Raw genomic sequence first — 20229 nt, 5'->3', positions numbered from 1 at the left:
CCCTGTACCTCAGTCTGAACGATTAGGTTTCCCTTGTGGTTGCACACTTGTTTCACCTGTCCATGCTCAGGTTACATGACCTGAGGGTCCATGACAACTGAAGAACAACTCACAGGTTTGTTATCATAAAAGTTGAACCATGCATATTTATTGCTGCACTATTCACAATAGCCAAGACATGGAATCAATGTAGATGCCTATCAACAGTGGATTGGATAAAGAAAATGTGGTACATATACACCATGGAATACTACACAGTCATAAAAAAGAACAAAGTCATGTCCTTTGCAACAAAAGATGCAGCTGGAAGCCATCCTCCTAAGTAAATTAATGCAGACACAGAAAAACAAATACCACATACTCTCACCTATAAGTGGGAGCTAAATGCTGGAAACATGTGGACATAAAGATAGGAAATAGACTTCAAATTAAGAGAGCAGGGAGAGAGGGAAGATAAGGCAAGTTCTGAAAAACTACCTATTGGATATTATGCTCACTACCTGAGTGATGGGATCATTGGTATTGTAAGCTCAGCGTCATGCAATATACTCATGTTAACAAACCTGCACATGTACTTTCTAAATCTAAAATAAAATTTGAAATATAAACAAAACAAAAAACAAACCCAAACATCTTGCTGGTAATACAGAAAATATGGCTCATGGTAGTGGAAGCCCCCATAAAGCATGTGTGATTCAAAAAAATAAGAATCATAGCTGAAAAAGGAAACATACAGACCAACCATATCTATAGGAAGCACTCTGTAAATGAGGTAGCATGCAAAAAAAAGATTATGAATAAAAAAAAAGTTGAACCAGATTTGTTAGGAAAGCAGGAACATAGGAAAGCCAGAGTGACACTATTTTAAAATCAACTCCATCTAAAAACTAGCAAGGCACATTCCTTGACAGTCATGACCTATGTTTATAAGGTGTTTACAGCTAAGGAAGTGATTTAGTAATGCTGCAAGGACAAACTCCTATGACAGCAGAATGTCCAGATGTCCCAATATCACATAACAATACATGCTTTTAAGGTAGCTATAGTCATACTTTGATGTACTTATGCACTAAGATGACAAGGATACGTTTCTTTATATCAACAAAGTACTAAATTTTGTCACACTGACAGCCTACCCACATGTAGACATAGCTTAGGTTTTACATAGATAAAACTCCTATAAAAGAAGAGTTTAAAACAAAGACAGCACATTCCTCCTCTTGCTTTTGGAGGATGCCCTACTCTGTAACTGAGTAGCTTTCAATAAACTGTCTGTTCTCTCTACACTCTGTGACTCTCCTTGAATTCCTTCCTGCAGGAGATCCAAGAACCCTCTTTCACTGTAAAGCTGGGAACTCATGAAGCAGGCATTTTACGCACTTTTTTTTTTTTTTTTTTCCGAGACACAGTCTCACTCTGTCACCCAGGCTGGAGTGCAGTGGTGGGATTTCCATTCACTGCAACCTCCACCTCCTGGGTTCAAGCGATTCTCGTGCCTCAGCCTCTCGAGTAGCTGGGACTACAGGCGTGTGCCATGATGCCTGGCTAATTTTTGTGTTTTTAGAAGAGATGAGGTTTCACCATTTTGACCAGGCTGATCTCAAACTCTTGGCCTCAAGTGATCCAGCCACCTCAGGCTGCCAACATGCTGGGATTACAGGTGTGAGCCACCACCCCTGGCCTCTATGCACATTCTTAAATATGACATTTCAAGCCAAACCTTAGCAATATAAACAATGTTTCCAGTTGGATCCTGCTTATAAAGAGAGAGTGGATTTTTACTGAACTTGTATAAATAAAAATAAAAATATTCACAAATAGTTTCTGAATTTTGCAGGAATCAAGTAGAGAGAAAAAGGAAATGCTTCCATATTTGTTCACAAAGGATTATTTATCAAATTATTGCAAATGATAGATAAGAAAATTTCCTTGGCTCTGGAAAATAAAACATTTAAGCCATAAAAACATCCTTATGACTTAATTTTATGTAATTAATTTTGTTTTGGTTGATCTTAATTAGCAATTTTGGACTATAGCTGATTGTGAATGCTTCCAAAGAAGAAACTAAAATAATAACTGTGAATGACAAAAACCCAGAACAGCCATAGGTAAAGATCTGATTAAAGTTACCAATTAATAAGGAAATTTAAGTGTTTCTGTGGCATGCAATCATCCAACATAAAAATTGCAATTATTACAGGTATCTCAGCATGTCAGTATCTTAGGAATCTCATGAAATTTCACATTTCTATAAATGATGAACTTACACAAACATAGCTTAAAGAAAGGTAAAACGCCATTTCTTATTTGACAATGCTTCCAGTAGTATTTGCCAAATAAGCCTAATCATTTAATATCTCTACAAGAAAGATATGCCTTTTGAGGGGCATATCTAGGGGGTCCACCTGGAAAAATCCCAGTCAACTTTGGGCCAAAAGGCTTAATTTAGGATTTGGATTCTAGAGAAACCTGCCAAAGATGTCAAAAAGCTTAAAATACTTCCTTCAACAGATTATAAGTCACTGCTAAGAATACTACTCATTTAATCAGAGTGACAACCTAAAGACCTCAGAAAGTTACATGGATGTAAAAACCTTTACCCTTTCAAAGCTCAGTTTCCCTAAGCAGTCGAAGCCTAATAAAGACACCATGAAGCACTGGGTATTATCTTGGTAAAACACAGAATCTTTGTTTTCTAGGCCAGTTACCTTTATCAGGGGAATACATTTAGTAACAACATAGGAAGTCCTGGTAACAAAACAATTTTGACACATTAAGAAAAAACAACAATATAGAATCAAGTTTTGCTGAAGTAAAATGTTGCCTTTCTAGACCTTTAAGATAAACCCCAAACCAGGACTAGACAGTTCTCAGAAAGGAATGTGGCAGAAATAGGAATTAGTTTGTAATTCAGAGAATGGCTGTTAAGGAAACATTGTAGAATTAAAAATCAAAGCCTCTTGTAATCTTACTAAGAACAAATCAGTATTTTAAGAGACTCATATTGTTTTAATGTAGGAGACCAAAATTTAAGTTTTGTATCAGTGCATCTTAACATCAAAGTTCCATTTTTTCCGATTTTTATTTTAGATTTAGGGGATACATGTGCAGGTCTGTTACTTGCAGTTTTTCCAGGGGCATGGTGGAAGCCGCTGCTGAATCTACCATTCTGGAGTCTGGAGGATGGTGGCCCTCTCCTCACAGCTCTACTAGGTAGTATCCCAGTGGGGCCATAACTGGCAACTGTAGACATAACTGTTTGGCTTGCTACAAATCCATTTGCTGTTTATGTAGATTCTGCCACTGTTGACTACATTGTCATTCAGGAAGGCACATTCTGTACCTCCTCTGATAGCAAGCCTAAATCCAAACACAAAAATATTAAATATTTGTAAGTTAGACACCTGCATTTGTTCCTCCCCTATCATCTTCTGCACCCCCTCCATATTTTAATGTGAATAAGAGAAAAGCAAAAGTCTGTCATTAATATTGCTTCATAGTAATATAAACCATTTCTGTATTTAGTGTCCTTTATGTCCTCAAGGTCCTTGCTTGAAAATCACAAGCTTATCATTCATCCATACCAAGCCCAGCTATGTTGATAGGTATTTAACTGATGCTTGCTGCTGTACCCAAATGAATTGCTGCCATTGGTGGTCTTCAGTCAAGATGATTTCCAGTCTCCTCTCAAATTGTTTTATAAATTGTGAAAATAAAAAAAAAAACTAGTAAATTCCTGAAAGGGCTTAGCTTTGATTAATGGATATGACTGGGCTCCTACATTTTATCTGCTGCAATGTAATGATTATATTCAAAATACCCCTTTGAAATGTTCACAGTCCAAGGAACTGTTACTAGTTTCCTTCTGGTGATAAAACTTTAGGAGAGGGAGCTTCCCATGAGTTCCCTGGATGTTTTCCTATTGCAAATGGATGCAACACCTGGAAGAGTGGGCTTAACAGCCTTGTGGATATCAGCTCCTCAGTGACTTCCTATGATTGTAGAAACTTTGTTGTACATCAGCTATAAGTAGGGATTTCAGCAGTTTTAAATCAGTGGATGAAAGTGTAAAATTGTGTGAAATGTCACTGTCATGTTAAAGATTTCAACTGAAATCACAGTTAGGTAAAGCTTTCCCAAAGACACAGCTAATAAACTGAAGAGCATAAAAAGGGTTTAGATTTCTTACCTCATATTGCAGTAAGTTTTCCATGATACTACATTTCTTATCTCATAAACACAACTCACACACATAACCATACATAAACACAGCAGAAAGATGAGAAGTCTCAAAACATACGTGTTATTATATTCCATGTTGTCTGTCCATTTCCAAATGTGATGGGATGATTCTCTTCTAAGGCCAATCCAACGGTCAGAAGGGCCTTTGTATCTTTTCAGGAAATTCTATAATAAAACAGAAACTAACACCATGCGCCCCTTTCTTTCATATTTCTCTGGAGTCTCTCTTCCCTATCCCTTCTCTTTTTCACTGGCAGCATGGTATAATTAAGCAGCATAAACTCTAGAGTGAGACTAAGTCCCAGTTCTCAGTTTAAGTCATTTAATGTCTCTGATCCTAAATTACTTTATTTAAAGTCAGCATATATCCCAGTTTCATTGGGAAATTCTCAGTTTATGCCTGTCATTCCATCAATGTATTAATGATCACTTTTAATACCCTATATGTCTTAATCTAGATGACAAATTATATAATTACCTTACTTCTTAATAGAATGAGAACAATACATCTCATCTTACAGGCTCACTATGAGAATTACATGAGGAAATATATCTAAAATGTCTCACAGGGTTCCAGGCAGAGAACACACCCTCAACAAATGTTAGACATGAAAACACACCTCATGCCCCTGGAATGGGATCCTTCTTAGTATTTCAGCTTTAACCCTATGTAGCCGACCTGCCTCGGGGGCTAAGTATTTAACAGAAAACATGATCCAAAAATATGTCTTACCAGTTCCTCCATAGCTGCAAACTGAGCAAGGCTGGCTTCTAATGAGACATAGAAAGTTTGACTCAATGTCCAATTTCTTATGTCTTCAGAAAAATAAAAACATTTACTCCTAAATCTAATCCAGCTTTGTGGGCAAGCAGCATATTTAGATGACTCTACCACTGGCTTTTCCTTTCTTGCTAAAAGTGAGACAATCACAATGAAACATAATAAATAAATTTTCTCACCCCTTTTATCTATTTTTCTGCTTACCTTCCTGAGGTCAATTTTGAAGTGTACATATCTGATTGTTGTTTTCCTAACTCATCACAAACTGCCTTATCCTAAGCACAGCAATCATCAGTCCAGTGGTTTCCAGCTGGGTATCTGCACCCTTGACTTTCTGAAATTTACACTGACACTAACAGTTTCAAGGAAATCAATTTCTATAGGATCGACTTCCATAGTACTGTACTTTCACAGGGTCATACGGATGATTTTTCCATATCCTCCCTCATATTAGCCCTTCTTCCTCTTGACAAAGCAATGCTGAGGACCTATTACCTCTATATTCAAGAGATGGCTTTTTTTTTATGTATACAGTTCTCTGTACTTTCATGCATTCTCAATCTGCTTAAGTAGAAGATACCAGCTCTTAAGGCCAGGTGATTTGCCTGAAAACATTTCAAGTAGAGATCTTACTTTATTTTTAATAAAAATGACAATTCTGAGAGGAACTTGTCAGGAAATAGTTCCATATAAGTGGAATTCCTGTACCCATAGCCTTTCTGATATCAATGGATGGCAAATGCATTCTTGCTAAGGCTCAAAAGAAAAGCCAGGCTCACATATGACATTCCTCTTTCAAAGACTTTTCATCCAATTTGATATAAAATACTGTTGGCTCAGCTTTCAAAATATCCAGAATCTGACCACCCTCCCCTACCTAGTCTCAATATAGCAATTAAATGATTATTCTACAATGAAAGTCACATCAAGACATTCCTCTCGTACAACTTCCCTCATCTAGTCTCCCTATCACACTGAAGGTAAAAGCCAAAGTCTTTAACTGACCCTCAAGGTTCCTCCGTTCCTGATGCCCCATGGTATCACTCTTCTTCTCCATCTTCACTTTGCTTCACCTACAGCAGCCTCCTTGCTTTTCCTCAAATAAGCCAGGAAGAGTTCTCCTTCAGGCTTGTGGTCTACTTGTTCTCTGCCTGGAATAGGTTCCTTCACATGGTTCCTCCATCTCTTTCAAAAGGTTGCTAAAATGTCATCTTCCTAAGAAGGCTTAGTTTTGTCAACCTATTGCAACCTGTTACACCTCCACCCTTATTTATTTTTACTTGTGGTTTTCTGCTGGAATACAAGTTCCGAAGGGCAGGAATTCTTTTGTGTGTATTTTGTTTGCTGATGTAATTCAAGCATTTCAGACAGTGACAGGCACATAATGGAGCTTAATAAATATTTATTGACAACAAAAACATATGGAGAATATTGTACAGTTTGGAGAACAAGTAACTTACCTGACAAAACAATAGAAAGTGCAATCACACTTGTAGTCAGGACTGCAATGATGAACAAGCAACAATAAACCTTGACAGGCGTTACTGGAGATATAAGTGCTAGACATTTTCTTTGCAGAGTTTTATCTGTAAAATACAAACATCAGAATCTCAACCTCAGGAATATCGTAGGGACAAAAAATTTATCATAGAATCAACACTAAGATCAGATGTACTTCAATTCTCCTACTGCCAAGTCCTTCCACAAAACGGCTTGGTTCATAAATGAGAATAATGGCCCAAAGAGGGCTAGAGATAAAAATCGAACTCTCCCCACCCCCAGGGAATCTTCCAGTTATTGGAAAAAGAGTAGAAATTGGGATGAAAAAGAAACATACACAATCCAGATTTAGCCCCATAGTAAAGCAGCTGGTTAGAAGCAACAAGGGAAGCAGAAAATCAATGTAATTCACCATATTGACAGAATGAGACAAGGGACAACATATGAGCATCTGAATAAATGCAGCAAGAGGATGTGAAAAGCTTAATATTCATCCACGATAGTAAGACTCAACAAATTAGAAATTGAAAAACCTTCTTCAACCTGATAAAGGGCATCTACAGAAAAACTACAACTAGCACCAAACTTAACAATGAAAGAATAAATGCTTTCCCCCAGTGACATAGAACAAGGCAAGGATGTCTGATCTCTCTCACCAATCCAAATTAACATTTTACTGGGTGTCCTATTAGGGGCAAAAAGGCAAGAAAAAAGAAATAAATGTCATACAGATTGGAAAGAAATAAAAGCATTGCTATTCACAGACAACATAGTTGTCTGCATGTAAAATTCTGAGGAATCTACCAAATGGCTATGAGAATAAATGAATTTGGTAAAGCTACAGGATTAGCTATGTTCATATATAAAAATCACTTATATTTCCATATATGCATAATTATGAAGTGGAAATTTAAATATAAAAACAGTGCCATTTATAATAACATGAAAAATATCAAATAAATATATCAAAATATGTTTAGGATCAGTATGATGAAAGCTGGAAACCAAAGGGACAAAGAAATCAAAGAAGACTTGAATCAACAGAGAGACAAAAGATATTCATAGATTGGAATATGCAATATCGCTGGATGTCAATTATACCCAAACAGGTTTAGAGATTCAGTGCAATCCTGATAAACATTGCAGTATGAATATTTGGAGAAATAAGCAAGGTAATTTTAAAATTATATGAAAAAGCAAAGAACTAGAATAGCCAAACAATTTTGAAGGAAAAAAATGGCCAAATTTGAAAATCAGGGAACCTGCTTTCATAATTTACAAAGTAATAGAAACAAAGATAGTATGATATTGACAAAAGAACAGACACATAAATCAATGGAACAGAAAAAAGGTTTCAGAAACAAATCTAAACATGTATGGTCAATCGACATTTGAAAGATGTGGAAAGTAATCAGGTATGTAAGGGGTAATATTTTCTGAACATGTAGTGCTGGAACAGTTGAGTGTCCTAATGCAAAACAGTGAACCTCAACTCACACCTAATACCTTATAAGAAAATTAACTCAAAATAAATTTTAGACTCATATACAAAGCCTCAAATGCTAAAACTATTAGAAGGAAAGAGGAAAATAACATTTTTGTGAACTTGAATTAGGCAAAAATTTCTTACATACAACACCAAAAGCATTATCAATATTTTAAAAATTGATAAATTGAATTGTAACGTAATTAAAACTCTCTGCTAGAAAAAAACCCTGAAAAGGGAATAAAAAGACAAGCAAAGGCACAAAAACATCTTTCTAAAAAGCGACTTGTATCTAGAATACATTAAGAACTCAAAACTCAACAATAAGAAAACCAAAACTAGATTAAAAGGTGGGCCAATGATTTGGAGATATACTTGATTAAAGAGGATATACGAATAGCAAATAAGTGCATAAAAACATGCTTGAAATAACCAGCCATTTGAGAAATACAAATTAAAACCATGAGTGACTACTACATGGTTATTAGAGTGGCAAACAAAACAAAAAAAGAAACAATCAACTGCTGGTGAGGAAGGGATGTGATATGGTTTGGATCTGTGTCCCCACTCAAATCTTATGTTGAATTGTAATCTCCAGCATTGGAAGTGGAGTCTGGTGGGAGGTGATTGGATCATGGGGGCAGATTTCCCCCTTGGTACTGTGTCTCGATAAGAGTGAGTCCTCGTGAGATCTGGTTGTTGAAAGCTGTGTGGTGCCCTCCCTCGCTTCCTCTCTTCCTCCTGCTCTGGCCAAGTGAAGTATGGACTCCCCCTTTGCCTTCTGCCATGAATTGTAAGTTTCCTGAGGCATCCCCAGAAGCTGAGCAGATGCCAGAATCATGCTTCCTGGCCAGCCTGTGGAATGGTGAGCCAATTAAATCTCTTTTCTTTACAAATTACTCAGTCTCAGGCTATTTCTTTATAGCAGTGCGAGAATGGACAGGATGCAACTGGAATTTTCATGCATCATCACTGGAAATGCAAAATGTTATGGGCATTTTGGAAAACAGTTAAGCAGTTTGTTATGGTAAATGTAAATTCACCACATGCCCTAGCCATCCTATCCCTAGGTATTTAAACCAGGGAAGTGAAAACTTGTGTTTACCCAAAAACCTGTAAGGAATATTTTACACCAGGTTTATTCATTATCACAAAAAACTAGCAACAACTCAAATATGCTTCAGCTGCTGAAGAGGTAAACAACTATTCCTCAGCCCTAATAAAAGAAAAAACTCGATCACACATTCACAATTGTCAATTTCTTACTGCGTGTTAGCTGGCCAAACTTTTGTCAGGTTTTTCTCCTCCCCACAGGCGCTACACGTATTTGCCTGCACACCTCAAAGCACAGACTTGCAAAAAACATCCTGCCTTAACCTGACCACAGACCACATTGCACCATTTCCTGTTGAAACGCCTAGACTGCCCCCTGCTCTCTCCCACACCACTAACTTTTTTTTTTTTTTTAGACTGAGTCTCTGTCACCCACACTGGAGTGCAGGAGCGTGATCTTGGCTCACTGCAAGCTTCCACCTCCCGGTTTCACGCCATTCTCCTGCCTCAGCCTCCGGAGTAGCTGTGACCACAGATGCCCACCACCATGCCCAGCTAATTTTTTGTATTTTGTTTAGTAGAGACGGGGTTTCACCGTGTTAGCCAGGATGGTCTCAATCTCCTGACCTCGTGATCCACCCACCTCAGCCTCCCAAATTGCTGGGATTATAGGCATAAGCCACCGCACCTGGCCCACTAACATATTTTTGAAATCAGTGTTATTCCTATTGCAACAGTCCTTTTGAATAAAGTTTCTCCCTATCTAAGTCCAGACTTGTTTTTCTTTGACAAATGATACATACTATAACACAGATGACTTGAAAATGCATTATTGCTAAGTGAATGAAGTCAGATTCTACATTTACCTACGGCAAGATTCCATTGATGTGACATTCTGGAAAAGCAAAAGTGCAAGAACAGAAAACAGATCAGTGATTGCCAAGGGCTAGGGGTACAGGAAGACATTCCACAAAGGGACATGAGGGAATTTCGAGTGGGTGGGTGTGGTTCTATATCTTGACTTTTATGGTAGTTACATGAGTATATATGTTTAACATAGAAATCTACACCAAGAGTGAATTTTACTGAATATAAATTATAATACTTTAAAAGTCCCTGCCAACTTTTGTCCGTTTAATATACATCTACAGGAATAACAGGGAGCTTCAGCTTAAATTCTAGACAGGGGGAAAGATAGGTAAGATTGGACGATCTTAAGCAGTAAATATTGTTTGGATTTTGGCTCATATAAAAATATCAACCTTTATTCTTTCTGGTTCTACACTAATGCAAAATTGTCTTAAAAGTTCAGAATACTAAGACTTCCGTAATTCTTTTTCATTGTTACTAGGGTAATGTGTAACTCTCCCCTTAAAACTTCCCCCAAATCTCCCATTTGCCTCTCTTAATAATCTTCTAAATGTGCCTCCTTTCTCTTCTTCTTTTTTACATCTCTAGCTCCTCCTACTAATACTGAGAGAGCCAGGTGGGAAGGGGTCCCTGGAGAAACTCCAATTAGCCTGCCCACTGAGGTGGAGGCTTGGGAAGTTCACAAGGATTGCAGCAGGGAGAAGCCTGAGCCTGGAGAAGCCTGAGCCTGGCCCCCTTTTTCATTTGTGGAACCTGGGATTCAAACTATCAGGTGGGAAGCGCTCTGGCGGAAGGACTATGGCCTTGCCAGAGTACATGTTTCCCCCCTTTTTCCCCTTTTTCACCCAATAAAACTCTGCTTCACACACCCTTTAAACCATCTGCAAGCCTGAATTTCCGTGGCCGTGGGACAAAGAATCCCATTTTTAGCTGAAATAAGGAAAAGTCCTGCAGCAATATTCCCATATGCATCTTGTTCCACTTCTCTCTCTTGCTCAATTATTTCTCTTCTACCTTTCTTATAGTGTGTGCTGACTCCCGCAAATTCATACCACTCAAAGTACACACTGAACACAATACTCTTCAGACTTCCAGTTGGAAAAACAACATTAGGAATTATCTCTCAGAAGAACAAAGAAATAAAGCATTATTACTGATCAAATTTTAACTCAGTTTCAGGATCTCAAAAACTTAATCACAGGATGCATTTTAAAAAACAAGTTTCACAACTGTGCCAGGTAACAAATATTTAGTTTCGGTTCTGTAAACATTCTTTAGAATACAAAATTTGGCTTAGTAAGAACGTAACATTTGGGCTTAGTAAGAATATAACTTAGTAGGAATGTAACTTAGCCAAAAGTTACATTTGTAACATCTAAAGAATGTTAGAACGCACTGCTCCGGGAGACAGATTTGAGAAGACCGATTTGAGTAATAATAAAACTCCCATGTCCTGCACAGCCGGCTCTGCATGAATTACTCTTTCTCCATTGTAATCCCCGTCTTGATAAATCGGCTCTATCTAGCAGGCAAAGTAAACCCATTGGACGGTTACAACAGTACCATGAATGCTAAGAGCTAAGAGTAACATGTTACAAAAACAGTGGCACCCCTTAAAAACAAGTTTCCCCAAGAAAGGTGGGAGGAAAATAGGGGCTCAGGACAGTTGCAAATAGATGCCTATCTTCCAAATAAAATGCCAAGTCTTCTTGAGGTGTCACAGCATCCACAAGTTTCCAACCTAGGCTGGAAAAACAAGTTGGATCAGAGAGAGGTTGGAGGAGGGCCTGTGGGTGGCCCTGAAGCAGGCCACTAGGACGCCCTGTTTCCCTCTCTCCGCCCTTCCAAAAGCCCTTAAGCCACAGACAGCAGTGGCCCGTCCAGGTGGCACTCCCCTCTCAGGTCTCCCAAAGTGCTGCAAACTCTGACGACAAAGGCAAGTCAGAGTCCCGTGACATGTGGGGAGGCGTCGAACAGATTTTTCTTTTCATGGACTGGTCAGAGAGGGTGCTCACCCAACTGAGAAGGCTCCGGCGGGGTCACACTAGCTAAATAAAAAGCGCCTTCTGCTTTTCTCGGAGCTCCAGGTGACGGCTCCTCCTTCACTCCAGGGCGGAGCTCTGCAGAAAAGGCGGGGAGGCACGGAGGGAGGTGTATTCGGCTGCGGGATTCGCGGCTACATGGGCTTCTAGGCTCTCTCGCGCCCACCCTGCCCCGACCTACGGAGCCCCTTCCGGTCCCGCGGACTCCAAGCCTCAAGTTTCCGCCACACCCTCCAGAGAAGCGTCCCTGCCGCAGCCCCGGGGGGCGGGAGGCGAGGCTGCGCCCAGCACTGGCCACACCTCCCACGCGCCCGCGGGAGATTTGCTTGGAGCTGGATCCCCCGCCTACCGTTTCCCCTAAGCTGCCGGCCCTTGTGGCGCTTGTGACCCGAGCAGGAAGCCCAGAGAGAAACCAGAAAGACAGGAAGGGGATTCCTGTACTTCCTTTCCACATCCGGCAGGGACGCGACCCTCCTCCAGCTAGGAGCGCTTGTCCGGGCCTGGTGGACCCTTTACCCTGTGATAAAGACCCAGAGGATGCCCTTGTCCCCGGGATTAGGGGGAACCCAGTGGAGGCCTCGACCCAGGGCCGATTCTCACCTGGGCCACAGGAGCTTTTTAGGCAGTGAAACTATTCTATGTGTAATGGTGGATATGTTATAGTGAGAGGTGACAGCATGCCGGCAGTCCTCACAGCCCTCGATCGCTCTTGGCGCCTCCTCTGCCTGGGCTCCCACTTTGGCGGCACTTGAGGAGCCCTTCAGCCCACAGCTGCACTGTGGGAGCTCCTTTCTGGGCTGGCCAAGGCGGGTGCCGGCTCCCTCAGCTTGCAGGGAGTGTGGAGGGAGAGGCGCGAGCGGGAGCCGGGGCTGCGCGCGGCGCTTGTGGGCCGGCTGGAGTTCCGGGTGGGCGTGGGCTTGGCGGGCCCCCCAACTCGGAGTAGCCGGGCAGTGAGGGGCTTAGCACCCAGGCCAGCGGCTGCGGAGGGTGTACTGGGTCCCCCAGCAGTGCCAGCCCACCGGGGCTGCGCTCGATTTCTCACCGGACCTTAGCTGCCTTCACCGGACCTTAGGTCCCTTCCCAGGGCTCGGGACCTGCAGCCCGCCATGCCTGAGCCCCCCACCCCCTCCATGGGCTCCTGTGCGGCCCAAGCCTCCCCGACGAGCGCCACCCCCTGCTCCACAGCGCCCAGTCCCATCAACCACCCAAGGGCTGAGGAGTGCGAGCGCACCGCACGGGACTGGCAGGCAGCTCCACCTGCAGCCCCAGTGCAGGATCCACTCGGTGAAGCCAGCTGGGCACTTGAGTCTGGTGGAGGTGTGGAGAACTTTTATGTCTAGCTCAGGGATTGTAAATACACCAATCAGCACCCGGTGTCTAGCTCAGGGTTTGTGAATGCACCAATGGACACTCTGTATCTAGCTGCTCTGATGGGGCCTTGGAGAACCTTTATGTCTAGCCCAAGGATTGTAAATACACCAATGGGCACTCTGTATCTAGCTCAAGGTTTGCAAACACACCAATCAGCACCCTGTGTCTAGCTCAGGGTCTGTGGATGCACCAATGGACACTCTGTATCTAGCTGCTCTGGTGGGGCCTTGGAGAACCTTTGTGTCCATACTCTGTATCTAACTGATCTGATGGGGACGTGGAGAACCTTTATGTCTAGCTCAGGGATTGTAAACGCACCAATCAGCGCCCTGTCAAAACAGACCACTCGGCTCTACCAATCAGCAGGACGTGGGTGGGGCCAGATAAGAGAATAAAAGCAGGCTGCCCGAGCCAGCAGTGGCAACCCGCTCGGGTCTCCTTCCACACTGTGGAAGCTTCATTCTTTTGCTCTTTGCAATAAATCTTGCTACTGCTCATTCTTTGGGTCCACACTGCTATTATGAGCTGTAACACTCACTACGAGGGTCCGCGGCTTCATTCTTGAAGTCAGTGAGACCAAGAAGCCACCAATTCCGGACACAATAGGAGGCAGAAACCAATTATTTGGGTAGACAGGGTAAAGCAACTCCCCAGTAGAAAACTTTCCGTTTAACAAAAAGCAGCTCAAAAATAGCTCCCTTTCTAACTTCATGCAGTTCAAAGAAATCACTTTTCTTCTAACAACAAGAGGCCTGAAAGAGCAGACGGTAAAACACAGAAAAGACAGCTGGGACACAGAAGGACTGGGGTGGACAGCGGGGAGTCTCCTGGGTATCACCAAGCTTCACACTTACACAATGGGCCCCAGTAAAACAGTGGGCCTTAATAAGCACATTCCTTTCTCTTTAGACGCACCAAGATGCCTGCAGCTTCAAGAAGACGTATGGGAACAGACACAGAAACTTTCCCTACCAGATAAGCAGGACAAAGAAACACAGACTGGAAGTTGGCCTGTGTGGTCACGGAATGGGTTAACAGATGATAAAAAATTCTGCTCTGTACAGATAGCACACCTGGTCCCAACTAAACTCTGGGGCCCTAGGAAGATAAGACATCCGCTCCTCACGAGCCCCCTCCTTACGAGCCCCCTCCTCAAGAGCCCATTTATAAAAACTCTGACATTTTTACCACAACTTGGCAATCTGCTCAGGATCCCTCTCTGTAACGGAGACCTGTTCTTTCCTTCTGCTTATTAAACTCCTGCTCCAAATTCTCTCTCTGTGTGTGTCCGAGACCTCGATCTCCTTGGCCAGGAGACTAAGAATCTTGGTATTTACCCCAGACGACGAGGCTGCTTCGGATATATCTCATACATTTGTCAAACCCACAGAATGTACAACAGAAAGAGGGAACCCTAAACGATGGACTTACTTGTAATGTATCAATATTTGTTCATCAAGACAAATTGTGGAACACTAATGGGCGATGTTAATAATAAGGGAAATTGTGTAGGAGGAAGAAGTGATAAATGAGAATTCTACACTTGCCACTCAATTTTTCCACAACCCTAAAACTATTCTAAAATAACATGTATTAATTATTTTTAAAAAGCAGATGACTTTTTGTCAGTTATGATTGTTTTTAGCTGTGACATAGAAAGCTATAATCATCCTTCAATTTAACTTATAATTTGTTGATATATATATATATACATACTCTGCACCACAGGATACAGTAAGATTAGAGTTTTCTTACATGATAATGAAACAACCTCGATCACATTTCAGAAGTAGTGCCTTAATAAGTCCTTCCACCTTTTGACTCTCTCTGAGGAAGTATGGAAAAGGAGATATGATGTTAATATCTAAGTTTATTGCTTGTGTAACAAATATTTTGCTATGTATGCATATGGATAATAAAAATAATAGTACTATGTAGCTACAACTATCCTAACATAACCCTTATAAAGAAAAGTGTCTATGAAAAGTGAGTGAGTTTGAGTGCATCATGGTGGTTTAGATTTTTTTTTTCTTTCTTTATTTTTTCAAACTCTATAAGACAGGCATAAAAGGATCTGATTGCAGGGCCTTAAATTTGACTAGGTTTCTCAAATGTGTCATCACAGTAAATGAAATGTAAGCCCATGTCTATTATATATGAAAAAAAGTTAATACATAAGCACAAGACTATTAATTTCTGGAAATGCATTCAGAATTCTCCTGTCCTCAGAAGAAAGGAAATGCTCTACTTCACGCATTATTGTCCTTTCTATATAAAGGACAATAAATAAAGGTTATGTAAATAAGTACACAGCCAGAATTCTTTTAGGACACACACATAGAATGTAAGTTATTTGGCTTTTGAATAAAATGATTACTTGCAAAGTTTGTTGCAGTTAGAAATGCTTACTGAAGCTGACTCAAATCTTTCCTCCTTATTATTACCTAGTTAAATAAACAAATGGCAAACATTTGTGTGGAAAGTCATATATTACGTGAAGTGCTAGATGGTGGCATGTTTATAAAAGGACCTACTGGTAAAAAATGTAGAGTTTTTAAAATTGAAATGAGAAAACCTTTATTGGATTTTTTAGATCTGCCTATAGTAACATCCCTAGTTCCCCTGCTAACATCATCATCACAGCAGTTACAATATATCTATCTCTTATTTTGCCTTAGAGTGGTATTACTCAAAGTGTATATCATGGATCAGTGGCAGTTCATGAACTATGTGTTACTAGTCCATGGTGAGGTAAACACAGACTTTATTAGTCTGTTTTCACGCTGCTGATAAAGACATACCCAAAACTGGGCAATTCACAAATAAAGAGGTTTAATTGGACTTACAGTTCCATGTGGCTGGGGAAGCCTCACAATCATGGCAGAAGGCAAAGAGGAGCAAGTCATGTCTTACATGGATGGCAGCAAGCAGAGAGCGCTTGTGCGGGAAAATTTCCCCTTATAATAAACATTAAACCTCATGAGACTTACTCACTATCACAAGAACAGCTCAGGAAAGACCTGCCCCCATGATGCAATTACCTCTCACTGGGTGCCTCCCACAACACATGGGAATTCAAGATGAGATTTGGGTGGTGACACAGCCAAACCATATCACAGACATTGAGAGTAAGCATTTAAAAACTCATATTGCAATCTGACATTTCCTTAATAACCAAGTGGGTGAATCCACCTTGTTGGACAGGAAATAGACAAGTGTGGTACCATCAGACTCAGTGGTGGGTCACTTCCGACATGAGTGTGTATGAGTCACGAGAAACTGTACAACATTAAAAAGTTTGGGATCTTAAGGTTATTTTCTCAACTACAATCCAACTGTGCATAAAAATCTGAAATTCACATATTACTTTCTTGAAAATAATAACAAATAATTATGAAATTTACAGGATAACTTGTTGGAAATAGTTATTGATGATTTATTGAAAATAAAATTTGAAAACAAGGCATCATTTGCATTATTTGGGGTAAGATTTAAAAACAAATAACCTTAACTTGCAGAAATTATCTTAAAATTTCTTTCTCTGTTCTCTTGAATATAGTTCTTTGAAATCAGTTCTACTTTTAATGGTAAATAGAAATACTTGAGGTACTGTTTCTCTTCAGTGAACAGAATCCTGTCATAAATGCAACCTCGTAAGCTCATTTCTCACATTACAACTTTACATATTAATATAAATAAAATTTATTCACAGTGTGGGTGTAGGCATTTAATATAGGAAATACAATTTCATACTTAAACTTGGGATTAGTTACAGTTTTTTTTCCTTTCTTCCCTTTTGTTTCTTAATTGACAAATAGTAACTACATATTCATAAAGTATGTAGTGATGTTTTGATACATATGATGTACAACAAATCTATTAGGGTAATTAGCATATCTATCATCTTAAACGTTTATATTTCTTTATGTTGGAAACACTTAATATCCTCTTTCTAGCTTTCTGAAACAATATAACATATTATTGTTAACTGTAGTAATCCTACAGTGCTGTGGAATGCTAGGAGGTATTCCACCTATCTCCTGCACAATGGAGAAACAGAAAATGTTTTGTTTTTTTTTCTATCACATCATCAGGCTGAACATTTTCTAAACTTTTATCCTCTGTTTCCCTTTTAAAACTGAGTATTTTAACAGCACCCAAGTCACCTCTTGACTGCTTCAATAATTGAAGTTTCTTCTGCCAGATACCCTAAATCATCTCCCTCAAGTTAGAAGTTCCATAAATCTGTAGGCCGCAATAAGTACATGGTTTCCAGGAGGTGAAGACTGAACCCAGCTGGCAGCACACAAAGCCTAGAATATCCTCTTTCCTGGTACCACCCTGTGCCACTGGACTCACGGTGTGAGATGAGTGACTGCACAACCACATTCAACAAAGGAGGAGGTACAACTGGGCAGAGACAACATCACACCAGAGAAGATTACAAAATCATTCAAGAGGATGCTGAGATAAAGTACAGTTACCTACTCTCCATTATTCTTTGCTGAGAAAAGTGAGGGTATGGCATCAGCAGAAAATTATGTTTATTCTTAAATAAATCCCAATAGGATGGGGTTGATGGTCAGTCAAGCAGTAGAATGAGATAAAAATCTGCATTCATTAAAAATCTCTGTGCATAAGGAAAAGAACAGCAATGGCAAGGGAGAAAAGAGAGCCTTCTCTTTTTCTTAAATAAGACAGGAAACTGCATTCTTTTCCTTGCTGTAGTGGCAGCAGACTTACTGGTTTTCATAAAACATAATTTCTGCAATGCAGTCTGTTGATAAGGCTGCTCCATGATGGGAGGACAGACATGAGGCCAAGTGTTCATGACAGAACTAGGTCTTCTCTCAAAGCCTCTAATGTGTGCTATTTCTCATGAGGAACCTGACACTATATGACACTTCAGTTAAAGCTTATGAAATATTGCAATGGCATAATTGACAGGTTTTTTGGTGCGATGACTTTCTTGTACATGTAAACTCTTTGAGAAAAGTTGGGGATAAAAGGACAGGGGAGCATTTGGCTTAGAGCCACAATGTTCCAGATGCCAGCCACGGATCCCTCTGCCCTGTGTCACTACATGTTCTTTTCAGAGAAACATTCAATTGCTGAGTGTTACACACTGTGGTTGAAGAAAATGATCCACTCACCACCATCCACTCTCTCTCATCCTCTATGTGAAGCTCCCAATAGCAGAGGCTGAAGACAGAAAGGTCGTCTCTGTTTCCTTGGACTGGGTACATTACTTGGTGACCTGGTGAATGGCATGGGCAAGGTAGCCCACGTTGCCGGAGGTGACCCCTGCCACAGAGATGCGGCCGTCCTTTGTCATATAGATGGAGAACTCCTTGGTTAGCCACTCCACCTGTTCAGGCTTTAGCCCTGTGAAACAGAACATGCCAATTTGGGCAGTGATATGTGGCCAGTTGTGGGTGGAACCCTTCTTCTTGAGGTTGGATACAAGCTGAGTCCGCATGCTAATGATGTGGTCGGCCATGCCTTTCACTTCTTGCAACCATTGTTTTCACGAATCTGGGGTGTTCAGAATGGTAGAAGCAATCTGGGTCCCATTGTGGGGACGGTTGGCATACATGGGACGGATCAAGATCTTCACCTGTGACTCTACCCTTTTGGTTTCATCTCATCTTTGCATACTACAGTGAAGGCTCCTACACGCTCACCATATAAGCCTGTGTTCTTGGCATATGACTGGCAGAGACAAACATTAATGCCCTGTTCAATGAAGTGGCGCACAGCCCGGGCATCCTTATCACCATCACCACTGGTAAAGCCTTGGTAGGCCATGTCAAAGAAGGCAAAGAGACTCTTCTACTTCACCACCGTTGCTATATCCTTCCACTGTTCCAGACGTGGGTCCACTGCCGTGGGATTGTGGGTGCAGGCATGCAGAAGAAGAACATTTTGCTCTGGTATTTTTGAAAGATCCTCCACAGCGCCTGTGACGTCAAAACCGCAAGTCTTGGGGTCATAAAGCCGATAACCTTGTAGCTGCATGCCAGTGTCCCTGAAGATGGGCGTGTGATTTCCCCAGCTTGGTTTGGTTAGAAAGACATCTCAGCTGAACTTAAAAAATCTTCGCAGAAAGCTGGCTCCAATCCTTAAGGCTCCAGTTCCAGAAATGGTCTGCACAGTGACAAACTGGCCACTTTCCAAGACTTCACTGTTCTCACCGAGGGCTAGTTCTGCAGATGCCTTGTGAAATTCAGCCAGTCCCCAAATGGACAGGTATTCCTTGTCCAAACTTTTTGTGGCAATCTGGGCCTCTGCCTTGCGGACGCTAGGCAGCATGTAAGGTTTCCGTTATCATCCTGGCAGGCACCAACTGGCAGATTCATCTTTTTGCTATTGGTGCCCCTCTTAAAGACTTCAGTGACTCCCAGGATGATATCTGGAGGTCCCATTTCCACACGGGTCCATCAGGAGCTCGCTCTGGCAGAGGCCGTGGCTGCGAGGCCCAGGTGGAAGGTGGCGGCGATCCCAGAGAGGACGCGGCCAGAGTGCAGCAGGGCCATGGTGGACGGTAGGAGGGCAGTGGGCAGGCGCAGAACTGAGCAGAGGGCTCTCTGTAGAGTTTTAATTGTGAGAGAGGATTTGTGAGGCTGATCTTAAGCTGTATCCAATCTGGTCTGCTTTGCATGTCTTTCTGTATGGTCCATAGCAGAGTTGCTGAGAACCTCCATCATGTTTAACATCCTTGGGAGCAAGACCTGTAACCACTTGGCACGGTTTTGTGTAGCCTCTGTGTAGCTTGGATTCAGTCGTGGCTTAGGGAATGAGTCTTGTCTGGTTTGATATCTGCATGACCTTTTGCTATTTGTTGATTCCATTTCTCTCCATGAACTGTCTTGGATTTTCCTTTC

At 41.1% G+C, this 20229-nt stretch overlaps 1 protein-coding gene and 1 pseudogene across 2 annotated transcripts; one reads left to right on the top strand and one right to left on the bottom strand.

Annotated features, from left to right (window-relative positions):
* Positions 1 to 1872: 1872 nt before the first annotated feature.
* LOC116472658 (aspartate aminotransferase, mitochondrial-like) lies at positions 1873 to 19881 on the bottom strand (annotated as a pseudogene). The gene is made up of 4 exons (XR_004249145.1): positions 18499 to 19881; positions 6484 to 6609; positions 4301 to 4407; positions 1873 to 3360 (listed from the first exon to the last, which is right to left on the bottom strand). The product of XR_004249145.1 is annotated as an aspartate aminotransferase, mitochondrial-like (transcript).
* Positions 8945 to 14618, top strand: LOC116472182 (uncharacterized). The gene is made up of 3 exons (XM_058442141.1): positions 8945 to 9026; positions 12014 to 12472; positions 14255 to 14618. The coding sequence occupies exons 1-3, from the start codon at positions 8945 to 8947 to the stop codon at positions 14599 to 14601; spliced, it is 888 nt and encodes a 295-aa protein (XP_058298124.1). The 3' UTR covers positions 14602 to 14618.
* Positions 19882 to 20229: the final 348 nt, after the last annotated feature.

The sequence above is a fragment of the Hylobates moloch genome, unplaced genomic scaffold (genome assembly GCF_009828535.3).
Source record: "Hylobates moloch isolate HMO894 unplaced genomic scaffold, HMol_V3 SCAFFOLD_8, whole genome shotgun sequence".
Lineage (NCBI taxonomy): Eukaryota > Metazoa > Chordata > Mammalia > Primates > Hylobatidae > Hylobates > Hylobates moloch.
This window is presented reverse-complemented; position numbering and strand designations above follow the sequence as displayed.

Coding starts and splice junctions, on each gene's coding strand:
- LOC116472182 (XM_058442141.1), top strand. CDS start 8,945: ATGGACAGGATGCAACTGGAATTTTCATGCATCATCACTGGAAATGCA. Junction 9,027..12,013: donor TTTTGGAAAACAGTTAAGCA/GTTTGTTATGGT, acceptor CTTTTCTCGGAG/CTCCAGGTGACGGCTCCTCC. Junction 12,473..14,254: donor AGCTAGGAGCGCTTGTCCGG/GCCTGGTGGACC, acceptor CTTTCTCTTTAG/ACGCACCAAGATGCCTGCAG.